Source organism: Canis lupus, chromosome 23, assembly GCF_048164855.1.
Source record: "Canis lupus baileyi chromosome 23, mCanLup2.hap1, whole genome shotgun sequence".
Classification (NCBI taxonomy): Eukaryota; Metazoa; Chordata; class Mammalia; order Carnivora; family Canidae; genus Canis; species Canis lupus.
Window position 1 is genome coordinate 25,128,625 of NC_132860.1, and position 12,141 is coordinate 25,140,765.

General features: G+C 50.0%; 1 protein-coding gene across 5 annotated transcripts in view; it reads right to left on the reverse strand.

Annotated features, from left to right (window-relative positions):
• Positions 1–801: 801 nt before the first annotated feature.
• The window catches only part of STIM1 (stromal interaction molecule 1), a 198,327-nt gene continuing 186,987 nt past the window's right edge, over positions 802–12,141 (reverse strand). For 2 of the 5 annotated variants that reach the window (XM_072794359.1, XM_072794361.1), the window contains exons 9-13: positions 11,763–11,863; positions 11,281–11,516; positions 9,643–9,735; positions 7,672–7,738; positions 802–2,707 (exon numbers count right to left, since the gene is read on the reverse strand). In XM_072794359.1, coding sequence (XP_072650460.1) covers positions 2,191–2,707; positions 7,672–7,738; positions 9,643–9,735; positions 11,281–11,516; positions 11,763–11,863 — 1,014 coding nt within the window. In that variant the 3' untranslated portion in view covers positions 802–2,190. Of the gene's footprint in view, positions 2,708–4,969; positions 5,007–7,671; positions 7,739–9,642; positions 9,736–11,280; positions 11,517–11,762; positions 11,864–12,141 lie in introns of all 5 variants that reach the window. The other 3 variants (XM_072794362.1, XM_072794363.1, XM_072794360.1) reach the window with 3 other exon arrangements.

Genomic DNA, 12,141 nt, shown 5'->3' on the forward strand with positions numbered 1-12,141 from the left:
AATACCCAGCCATCCCAAACCCTTTCTTGCTTGTCTTGACGACTGTTAAAATGTAATGACCCGACTGCTATCCAGTGTGGGCTGAGGCCTGCGATTCATTAGCTGGAGGCAGCCGGGAGCACCACGCTCCTCCTAGATGGGAGATCTGGCCCTCAGTCCTTGAAAGAGAGCCTTGCTAGGCCAAGGGCGTTGGATTTTATCCTGGCGGATGGGAGCTCTGGGAGAGTTTTGGGCACGGCAGGGCCATGACCCATTTGCTTTTATAACTCTCCGGTGGACGGTTAGCAATTAGGCCTTGTGGACGCAGAATGGAGAGTGCTTGGTGAGTGAATGTGGGGGGTAGGAATAGGTAAAAGACGTAATATGCAAGAGTGATGTAGAAGCTTCTGATCTGGGCTACACAAACTGATTTTTATGAAAGCTCATGTGGTATCTCTCCCTAGGTGTGCCCTCTAGAGCCACCCAAGCTCCCTGTGAAGTAATTCTAAAAGTCATGGGTGACAGGCAAAGCCATAGTAAAGATAGGTTCAGGAAAGCCCAAAGATGGGGCAGCCAGATTGAGCAAACAAAAATAATGTGTCCCAAATGCTGCAGGGACATAATTACACTAAAAAAGTTACTAGTTATGAGAAATTCAAGTTTAACCAGGCAAGCATCCTGCATTTCAATTGGCTGCCCTCTCCAGAGAGCTTTTGGGTGTGTGTGGTAGAGTTTCAGTGTTTTCCTTGGCCAGGGAGAAACAGGCTCTTCTTTATCCTGTCTGCTATGCCACAAAGAACACCATGAGACTCAAAGCCAGCAGAGGTTAAAATCTCCTACATGCTTTATTGGACTTCAAAGAGTCTTATGAAATAACACAGAAAAACCATGTGAGGGTGTCCAGGGGGTACAAGGCAGTCTGCAGCCTAGCACCCTCCTAAGACCAGCCCCAGGTGCCTGCACCCCAGGCCCAAAATAGGATCCCAGAGTAAAGGCATGGGAAGGAGTGGGGCAAAAGGAAAATACCTTTACAGCCATAGCAAAAACAGGTAAGGAAAAGAGTTGTCTAGAGGGTGGAAAGGGTGTGAGGGAAGAGGTCACTGACACCATCTTCCTTAGCCACCCCCTTCCCTAAACCAGCTGTGTCCTTTCTGAGCCTCTGGCCCAAGCTATGCAGTGACATGAAAATGGGGTCTGACAAAGGGAGTAGGTGGTGCAGGCACTTGGGAAATTCAGGAGATTTTTTTTTTTTCAATTTAAAAATGTTTTTTGGTTCAAATGCAACAATATCCTGCCCAACAATTCCAGGGCCCCATTAGAGACCTGGATCATTGCTGAGGCTCCCATGGCCAGGGGAACCATTTGTCCTGAGCTCCAGGAGTACTGATGCTTAGGGAGCATTTGGGCAGCACCTCTTAGAGTCAAACCCTCCTGTGGTATGGGGGAACAGGGGTAAGAAAGAGGCAGGTATAGGTGAGAGAAGAGAGAAAAGGGGACTGTTGTGGCCCACAACTCTGGCATCTACTCATCTCCTAACTAAGAGGAGTCTCTCCTGACCCACCCCCCTGGACTAGCCTCTCTTCGAAATTCTCTAGTAGCTTGTTCTCTAGGAATGTGTTCCACTCCCCCATGAGCCCCTGGAGGCTCAAGCAAGCTTCAGGCCAAGTTTCCTTCAGGCCCACTAAACTCCCAAAGAACAGACCTCAAATATTAGGCCCTAGGCCCCAGTGTGAGGCAAATGGAACCATCGTAGGTGGGGCGGAACAGATCCGAGGCACGGATGTCAGAAGTTACTCCTCCTATCTTCCCCCCCCTAGCTGCTAGGGGAAGTTGGGGAGTGGTGGGAGGGAGGAGCCTGAAAGCAGGAAACAGAGAAACAAGAAACCAAACTTCAAAACTGGGACAGCAGAGACAGAAGCTGGACCCCAGAGGCGGAGCTGGGGGCTGAGGGGACAGCAACTAAGACATGCACTGAAGTAGAGAGGGAGTGGCGGCAGCAGCCCACGGCAGGGCAGGCAGGTCATGGTGGTCAGTTAATAAATAATGTTGGAGGACCCCAGGATGAGGGGGGCAGGTATGTACAGTGCCCAGGCCCCTGGGCCAGCCCCTCCCATGCCCTACCCTAGGGGCCAGGTATCTTGGAAGGGGAGGAAGGGGAGGCAGAAGACCAGGGAAGGACAAGCTGTCCCGCCACTGCCACTCTCATCCTGCCTACTTCTTCAGAGGCTTCTTAAAGATTTTGAGGGGAAACTTCTTCCGGCCTGGGCTGGAGTCTGTCTCCTCGCCAATGGAGCCATTATCTTCGTCAGCCACAGCCTTCTTGCCAGCCAGATGGGGAATGCGTGTATTTCGGCTGGCCTGCTGGGCTCGGCTGTCCCCAATCGGAGATGGCATGTCTGGATCTGGGGAACTGGAGCTGTGAGAACGGGAAGAATCCAAAAGTGGAGAGCCACCAGGTGGGGCTGAGGGGCTCAGCTCCATCAGGCTGTGGGCCTTGTCCAGCCCGTGGTTCAGCGCCAGGAGTGCCTTCTTGGCCAGGGCAGGGCTGTCAGGCAGTTTCTCCACCAAAGACCCGGGGTGGACCCCCTCAATCAGCCGGTGGCTGCCATTGGAGGTCATGGCGCTGAGGGCCTCATCTACAGCACGGACCATCTGAGGAGGCTTGGGGACCAGACGCTGGCGGTCACTCATGTGGAGGGAGGACTCCGAATCGGAAAGGGTCAAATCCCTACAAGACAGGGCAGAAAGGAAGAAAGGGACACATAAAGGGGAGGAGGGTGGGAGAGAGGTGGAGAGAGAGAGGAGCAGCATGAGAAGACAAAGTGAGGTGGGAAATGGGCATGGAAAGAGGGGTAGGAGAGAGAAAAGAGGATGAACAGACAGGCGGGCAAGAGAGAAGGATGAGAAACAGAAGGAAGTTGAGAAAAAAAAAAGAAGGAAGTTGAGTAGGCCATAGGTACAGGACAAGAGATGAGGCAGGAATAGGGGATGGAGATGGGTTGGCAAAGAGACAGGGAAAGAGAAAAGTCAGGGAGAGAGAAGGCAAAAGGAGGAGCAAGTAGAAATAAGGAGGACGAAGGGAGAAAAAAAAAAGGGAAAAGTGATGGAGAAAGAAGAGACAAACAAGAAGCAAAACCAAAAGTCATTACGCCATCATCTGTCTGGCAAAGGGCTTTCTAATGACAACCCCCCACCCTGCTGAGTGGCTAGGCCCTAAACTGGTACAACCAGAGGCTTAAATCCCCCAGGCATCCTCCTTAATAAAATTTCTGCCTTCCCACAGCTGGCTAGATTTCTAGGACTCAACCCGAAGCCAACACAGAACCCACATATTGCTCTGAGTCACCATTTCCTATGCCTTCCTCCACAACTGACTCCTGTCACACTCTGGGACACATCCAGTCTGGGCCAGACCCCAAGGAACAAGGCACATGCAGTAGATGGGCCTGACCCAGGCTGGGGAGGAGAAGGTTAGGACAGCCTTGCAAACAGTCACTTATCCACCCCAAAAAGGTCAGGAAGCTGCCTCTTTCGACCCTCTCACAGGATTCAAAGTGGGTCACAGAGAAGTACTTCCAAGTTCAAACCAAAGTCTGCTGGCAGCTGGGAAAGGGAGGGGGTGTCTTTTTCAGAGCTCTGTGAGAGGGAGAGCGTAGACAGGTGCAGAAAGACAGGAGGTTGATCTTTAAGTAGCAGTGGTTCCGAAGAGCTGCCACTAGAAGTCATAATTTCCATCTCTGCCTGATGCTTGTTGTGTGACCTTAAGACAAGTTATCTAACCTTGCTGGTCCTCCATTTTGGCCAAATGCAGGTAACACCAATTCAATTATCTTACAAGGGTATTTGGAGGATCAAACATGTTGGCAAATCACTTGGAAATGTAGGAAGTTATTATGGGAATGGAGATGATGAGGCCAGTCAAGCTGGAAAATCCATATGTGGGCCAATCACAAGAGGCTTCTTTGCAAGGCTGAGTTATGGGGATGTGGCACAGCACACTGGACATGCACACACAGAGGTTAGTCCAGAGAGCTGAGACTCTGGAAGGGGCTGGCTATTCCTAAGAAGGCCCATGAACCAATTCCAGATGCCTCCTCTCCTGCCTCTACAGGGAGTCCCCTGCCAGTCCCTTAACTCTCCCTCTGCTTTCCCAGAGGAGAACCCACAACAGGGTGGAGGAGAGGATAAGGGAAACATCCAAGTCAGGAAGCAAAGGGAGAAAGTCAGGCGCGGAAGGGGAGTGCCACAGGACCTGGAAAGGAGGAGGCTGTGGGTCAAAAATAAGGGAGGGCACCAGGCCCGGAAAATAAATAAGCAAAAGCAGAAGGTTGACTCATAGCTATTGTAGGGTTAATTCTCAGTAGGAAACAATTAATTGAGCAGCTATCCCATGGGTCAGTATCTTCCTGGAGACAACAGTGGAGAAAAGTCCCAACTCCATTCTATAAATACTGTTTCAGCCACATCCTCTACTGTTTACTCATGTTCACTCTCATGTTTGGTTTCATGTATCTGACACTGTCCTTGCTTCTGTCTAAATGTGGCCGAGTTTCCCTAAGTTCCCAGATGATCCTCTCCATATCCTGCCTTTTCCACACATATATGAACCACTGAGTGGGGTGCCAAGGCAGCTCTGGGGAGCCACCGCACTGGGAAAGGGGCCCTCGATGATGACAAGGCGGGGACCCCAGGAGCTTACTTTTCTAATGCCAACGGAGAGCGGTCAGGGGGTTGGGACCCTCCCAGCCTCACTCCCTGTGGCCCACAGCTTCATTCGGCCATGATTCCCATCCTCCATGCCTTGTCATCAATTAAAAGCTAAGACCTTCCAAAGCCAGAGAAGAGCCTGGAGGAAGCTCAGGTAGATGCAGGAGATAAAAGGCCTGCTGAGGCAAGCTCACTTTCCCTCCCTGAATCTTTGAGACACTCAGGCCAGGGGTGTCCCTCCCCAAAGGCTGGCTGCCTTGGGCTCACATACCAAGCTACTAACCTTACTAGAGAGTCTGTTTGTCTTTAGAGATGATCCTCTGGTGCATGGTGCAAAAGAAAATTAAGCAGTGAACAGGCCAAGTGGGTGCAAGTACCTCCCCACTCTCCCTCCCCACTGCCCTCAGCTTGGGCCTTAGGGCAGGAAATTCACAGCGTCCTCTAGGGCTCAAACCCCAATCCAGTCTTCTGGCCCTCTGTGGGAAGGTGCAGTCTCCCTGCCTAAGCTTTTGGATGACAATGAGGATGAAAATGAAGAGGAGCCACTGTGCTTGGTGAAAGTGAAAGACAAAGAACAGCCCTCAAGGACAACTATCCAGAGGTTCCAGGAGCAGAGTGAGAGACACTGGCATCCAGGGTGAAGCAGGACCAAAAGTCTGCAGCAGCCTGCTGCCCAGCCCAGAGTGCAGGGCTGGGCCATGTCACAACTTCAGAGATGAGAGGTCCCTCCAGAGGAGAGGGACTTTCTGAGGCTCTTGGAAGCTTGTTCCAGGCAAGGTCAAGGCTCTCATCTCTGATCCAAGACGATCTCCTGAGGTCTTAGTAGGGAAAGGCTCTGCGGCTGCCAGACCAAGCTGTGGGAGAAAGCCTTTCACCACTTCTTACACAGTTCACTGATTGAGACCTCGTGGAAGGACAAAAATACCCGAAGAGTGTCCTGGAATATAAAGCCAAGTTCTACTCTGTTCTGTTCCTAATTAGCTGTGGGAAAATAACTGGGGAACATTCCATGACCCTTCAGAACCTTAGATTCCTACTCTAAATGAGTACTTTATGCTGGCCCCACCTATATAAACTTTTCTTGTCCAAAACCCCAAACCTGTCTCCCCTCTTCAGTTCCCTAATTCCTGGAAGGGTACCACATCCATTCAGCCGCCCAAGCCAGAAACCTGAGTGTCATCCTAGACTCCTCCCTCTCCTGTACCCCTCCCAGTGAATTGCCAAATTAATACTCTCCTTTCTATGCCTAGACCTCACTACCTCCCCTACTGGTCTCCCACAGCGACTTCCAAATTTCTGTAGTCTCTCCTTCTCTTCTTTATACAGACCACTAAAATGTTATTTCTAAAATGCAATTCTGGGGACCCCTGGGTGGTTCAGTCGGTTGAGAGTCTGCCATCGGCTCAGGTCATGATCCCAGGGTCCTGAAGTCCAGGGCCCCATGTGGTCTGGCACCGTGCTCAACAGAGCGCCTGCTTCTCCTTCTCCCTCTGCCATTCCCCCTGCTTGTGCTCGCTCACTCTCTCTCTGTCAAAAAAATACAGTCTTTAACATGATCCCGGGTTCAGAGATCGAGTCCCACGCCAGGCTCCCCACAAGGAGTCTGCTTCTCCCTCTGCCTATGTCTCTGCCTCTCTCTGTATGTCTCTCATGAAGAAAGAAGAAAGAAAGAAAAAGAAAGAAAGAAAGAAAGAAAGAAAGAAAGAAAGAAAGAAAGAAAGAAAGAAAGAAAGGAGGGAGGGAGGGAGGGAGGGAGGAAGAGAGAAAGAGAGAAAGAGAGAAAGAGAGAAAGAAAGAAAGAGAGAAAGAAAGAGAGAAAGAAAGAGAGAAAGGAAAAAAGAGAAAGAGAAAAAGAAAAAGAAAGAAAAAGAAAAAGAAATAGAAATCCTTTTGCAGTTCTCCATCTCTTGCAGGGTAATGGCCCAAGCCCCCAGCCTCTCAAAGCCCTTCCTCCTCCTAACTTCCTCTGCTACCCCTTCCCAGCAACATACACCCAAGGTTCTAACCACAAATACATCCTATTCTCTTGAACCTCCACACCTCTGCACATCAGCCTTCCTCTGCCTAGACTACACTTTCTTCTTTTCCTGCACACAGGGTGTTAGGACAAATGTTGTGTCTTTTGTGAAGTGCTCCACCCAGGGGCACACTATTACTCACTCCCTCCTCAACACCCCCATAGTACTTCTCAAATTGCTCCATAATTATTTCTATATCTTTCCTGGACCAGACTATAATTCCTGATAGCTGGGACTGTATTTTATCATCTATGAATCCCCATACCCAGTAAAGCCTGGCCCAGGGCAGGTATCCATAGCTGTTCTATCAAAGGAGTAAAGGAAATAAGGCCTCCATGGAAACAACGGATGTGAAGGTGCATAGTTTAGGCCAAAGTGTGATAGATAGGCCTGTGAGGGAGGGGCATCGTACTCATTTTTAGAGTCACCAAACCCCAAACAGAGAAGGGCACAAAGTGGTAGGAAGTTAGGCTGACAGGAAGAAGAAGCCCCAGGACTGGGAAAGGACAGGACAAGGAGAAGATGCCCCACTGCACACCCCCCAAAGCTGACCAAGCAGCAGCCAGCACACAGAGGCCAAGGTAAAGGGAGCAGAATGGGAAGGATGGGAAGAAAGAAAGAGAAGAGAGACAGCCGATACCCCAAGCTCTCTGAATGCCCAGGCATCACAGCGCTGCTGTCAGAAGGGGGTGGGTCGGGGTAGGGCTCCATCTGGAGGAAATAGGAAGTGCTGTGGTGGTAATAAACAGGGTGGACATGGACGGTGGTGATGGAGGTGGTGGAGGAGGTGGTGATGGTGGAGGAGGTAGTGAAGGTGGTGGTAGAGGAGCAAGAAGAAGCAGCAGAGGCAGATGGAGAGCTGGTCCCGTGGCCTTCAGAACTGAAAGACTGTCCAGATGAAAGGCTGCGCATTCGCCTCAGAGAGACCCGGCTCGTCAAGAAGTGGCCAGCCTCGCCCTCTACCAACCTCTGAGATCCTAGGCCATGCTGTGGCTCCGTCAGGCGCTGCCGGACACTGCACTGCAGGGTAGGAGCTGCAAGGAGAGTGAACAAAGTATGAGCAAGGGCCAGCCTCCTTTGGGCTGGCAGGCAAGCAGGTTTGCCCCCGGAGAAATGCTTGCTGCAGACCACGCTGGGCTGTGGTGCCCAATCTGGAGAACGGGGCACCTCTTCCCCAAAACCTCCCACTAGGGGTCCTAAAAGGAAGGGGAAGTTGACAATGAGGTGCCCAGGGCAGTTTTAGTGGCAGCTGCAGAAGGAGCCTGGGGGCTGCTATTATTGGAAAGGAGGCAGGGCAGTGAGTGGGAGGACACAGGCAGGGCAGGGGAGGAGAGGGGTGTGGGGCAAGGTCCGGGAGAGCACTAAGAACCAGCCTTTTTTACAAAGCCAACCTCACAAAATAATTTGCAGTGTAGACAAGGATTTATACACAAACACCCCTATCACATCAGAATTAGTAATCATACGAAAGGACCCATAAAGTTGGAACAAGGGGAAAATGATAATATATCCAATTGCTGGAAAACTACACTGCTGATAAAAATGCTGCTTAAGATTTGAAAAACATACAAAAGTACCCATTAAAATGCTCAGGAAGGGCAGCCCTGGTGGCTTAGCGGTTCAGTGCCGCCCTCAGCCCAGAGTGTGGTCCTGAAGACCCAGGATCGAGTCCCACATCGGGCTCCCTGCATGGAGCCTGCTTCTCCCTCTGCCTGTGTCTCTGCCTCTCTTTCTGTGTGTGTCTCATGAATAAATAAAATCTTAAAAAATAAATAAATAAAAATAAAAAATAAAATGCTCGGGGAAAACCAAATGATACAAAATTATACGTAAAAGAAATACCTTGAGCCATAGAACACAAAAAACAACTAGATTTTGAAACAAGGCCTTTCTGCTTCTAGCCATGACCCCGTGCAACTTCCCTATTCTAAGTCCTAATCTATAAAATCCTGCAGGGTTATTGTGAGGCTTCAAGAGAGCATATTTAAAGTATCTGATACAGTTCATGGCACTCAATAAATGGTAGTGGTCATTATTACCTTGAGCACTTAAAAAAATTATTAAAAATCTCACAGACAGAAGACTGTAAGAGAAGATGCTCAAATATGGTGGGGCTATGGGTACCTTTTTTTTCATGCTCATATTTACACATTTCACCTTCCAAATTTCTTCTACTAATCATGCAGACAAAAAAGAGCCAGCTCTTGGAACAGTGCTACAAATCAGGCTCTTGGAAAATGATGGCCGCCATGCCCAGTGAAGGGTTATTTGGGCACTAGGTAACTTGGGAATGTGCTAGATCATCCCCCTTGGGCTCACTCCAAGCTCCAGCTAAAAACAGAATCTCTACCTTTAGTTTTTCTCTTCTACCCTGAGAGATGGGCCTCCCGGCCTTCTCCCTAAAGATGGGAGAATGAGCCAGGTGACAAGGGTGCCAGAAGCCACAGAGGGGCAACAAGGGAGAGAACACAATTCCATGGTGATGGAGAGCTAGGGAGGCAGGGCTTCTACGGCTGGCGGCTTTCAAGGCACAAAAGGGAGGCAGAAGAGGAAGAAGCAGCATGGAACAGGAAGAGGCAATGGGAGAAAGAGAGGAAAAGGGAGAAACATGAAAAAGAGAAAAGAGGGGAAGGATCTTTCCTTCTCTCTTTCCATCCAGCCCAGCTGGAAGAAGGGCCACCAGGACTTCTGCCTAGCAGGGCTGAAAAGAGAAGCCCAAGCCTTCCATCACCATGGGTGTTCTCTCTCTAGCCCTCAACTGAGCAGGCTGATTCTTCTCACCCCCGAACCTCTCCCTGCAGTTAGTAGGGACAGTGCTGAGGGAATAGAGGGAGCAGGCAGGGGAGCGAGGCAGGCAGGAGAAGGGGCTTATGGGGTAGGAGTGTTTGTTTAGTCCCAAAAGTTGGAAAAACAAAAGCCCCAGAGGGGCTCCTCAAACCCGGGTATTTCCAGAGGGACTGATCATCCGAGCCGGCGGATGTTGAGCAGAGAGAGCGGTCACTGAACCTACGCCCCATCAGCCAGGCAGCATCTAGGGTCCAACAGCCAGGCCAAAAGGAGAAGAGAATCTGATTTACAGAGGGCTTCAGCCCACCCTTCAGTGGGATAAGGGGACGGCTAGGGGCAAGGGGTGGGTAGCTCAGAGCTAATGAACGTCCCTCCCAATCCACAGAACATAGGAGTCTTTAGGATCAAGACCTGCCTGCCAGGGATCCTAACCGTATTGGGCCTTTGATTAAAGCCCTGATGGGGGGGATCCCTGGGTAGCTTAGTGGTTTAGCGCCTGCCTTCAGCCCAGGGCCTAATCCTGGAGTCCCGCATCGGGCTCCTGCATGGAGCCTGCTTCTCCCTCTCCCTGTATTTCTGCCTCTCTCTCTGTGTGTGTCTCTCATGAATAAATAAATAAAATCTTAAAAAAAAAAAAAAAAAAGCCCTGATAGGGTATCACATCATGGTGACAAAGCGGCTTGGTCAAAGTATTGCTGAACAAATTTATAAACAAATCCTGTCTGGAGCTGGAATCCAGCTTGATGAAAGAATCTGGCTTTCTGAAAGTGAGCCCCTAAGCCAGCTTTGTGGGATACAGGCCTAGGCCAAGGGCTTTTCCTTAAAGGTCAATTCTATTTATCTAAAATAGCCTCTGATCTGGAGAAAATTTCAACTGGGCCACTAAGGGGTAAGTTCCTCATTCACCAAAGATTTCCCACAAAGAGTTGTCTCTTTGACTTTGCTCTATTCAGCTCTGACCACTGGTGGGGAAAGGAGGGGGAGGGAAGGCCCAGGAAAGGTTGCAGAAGTCTGAGAATTCAGGTGGAAAGCCAGACATGCTTATACAGGCGATCCCTCTGGAACAAAAACATCTTCCTGACTTGAAGGATTTAGGGCTATTGTCTCTTTAAAGGACTATTGCTTCAGGAGGCTCACACAAAAAAGGTAGAGAGAAAAAGGTATCATTCCACTTTAGCAATTAAGAATAAAGAATGTCAGGATGCCTGAGTGGCTCAGTGGCTGAGCATCTGCCTTTGGCTCAGGTCATGATCCTGGAGTCCTGGGAACGAGTCCCACAGCAGGCTCCCCAGGAGGGAACCTGCTTCTCCCTCTGCCTATCTCTCTGCCTCTCTCTCTCTCTGTGTGTCTCTCATGAATAAATAAATAAATAATCTTTAAAAAAAAAAAGAATAAATAATGCCAAAATGAAAACAAATAAAAGCACCAAAGAGTCCAATGAATACCATTTTTCTATTATGAACCACTCAAGAAGACTGTCTTTATAAAGGCACATGGGGAAGAAAAAGGAGGATGAAGGGATTTTAAAAACATAGAGTGAAGGGAGACATACTTAACACAATAGACCTAGAGGGGCAGACAGAGCATATAGCAAGGAAAAACTACCCAGAGCACAAGTACAGAGGAATATCCTGATATGAACTGTGCTTTATGAACCAAGGAGGCTGTGAACAGAACCACGTTCCTTGGTATCTACCCCACATGCTGTTTAAGTACAGCAGGAGCCAATAACTTCTCAACCTGTGTGTCAAAGGCTCCTTCCCTCATCCCCACCCAAGGGGTCACCTACATTGCATGGACAAGGGTGACACAATCTCCTCATCCATGTCATCCACATCGTCAGTCATGATGAAGTGGGCAGGATTGGGGCGCGTACTGCCCATCCAGCTGGGGTCGATGTTGAGAGCAGCCACCAGTGAGTGGATGCCAGGGTTGTTGACAATCTGGAAGCCACAGAGGATCTCAATCTGCTGCCATCGGTGCAGGCGCTCCCGCAGTGCTGCCGTCACCTCACTCAGAGCTTGCCTGGAACACATGGAAGAGAATTGAAGCCATGGGCTGCTGGAGCCCCAACAGGAATGAGGCCTCTTGGAGGAACAAGTTGGGGGAGGATGTGCCAATAAGAGACACAATTAAATCATGCACCTGAGAGTGAGGTAGGAGTCAGAGAAAAGCTGGGGTAGGAGACCAGAGCTGCCCCCTACTAGTGAAGAGGTACAACTCTGAGAATGGAGTGGACACCAGCAGAGCTGGGCAGCAGGAGCTACTTACTTCGCAGTTAGGATTTTGTGATCCACATCATCCAAGGAAGAGCTGTGGGCCACGTGGAAGGTGCCAAAGAGTGTGTTTCTCTTCTTTTTTATCTTCTCAGCCTGCAAAGATGAGGTCCTCAGCTTAAACAGAGCAGGGATTAGAGGCTGGAAAATGAGAAGTGCCTTTCTTTGGCTGGGTCCCCTCCTCTTAGCACAGCTTAGGCTGCACAAGAGAAAGGAAGAGAAGGGAAAGGAAGGGGAGGGGAGGGCAAAGAGTGGGGGAGGAAAGAAGATGGAGACAATGAGGGAAGCAGAGGGACCCCCTGCCAGTCCACTGGCCCCAGGATGGCTCTGCCCCATGGCAGGCGGAGGCTGGCAGAGTCTTCCCTCTACCTGCC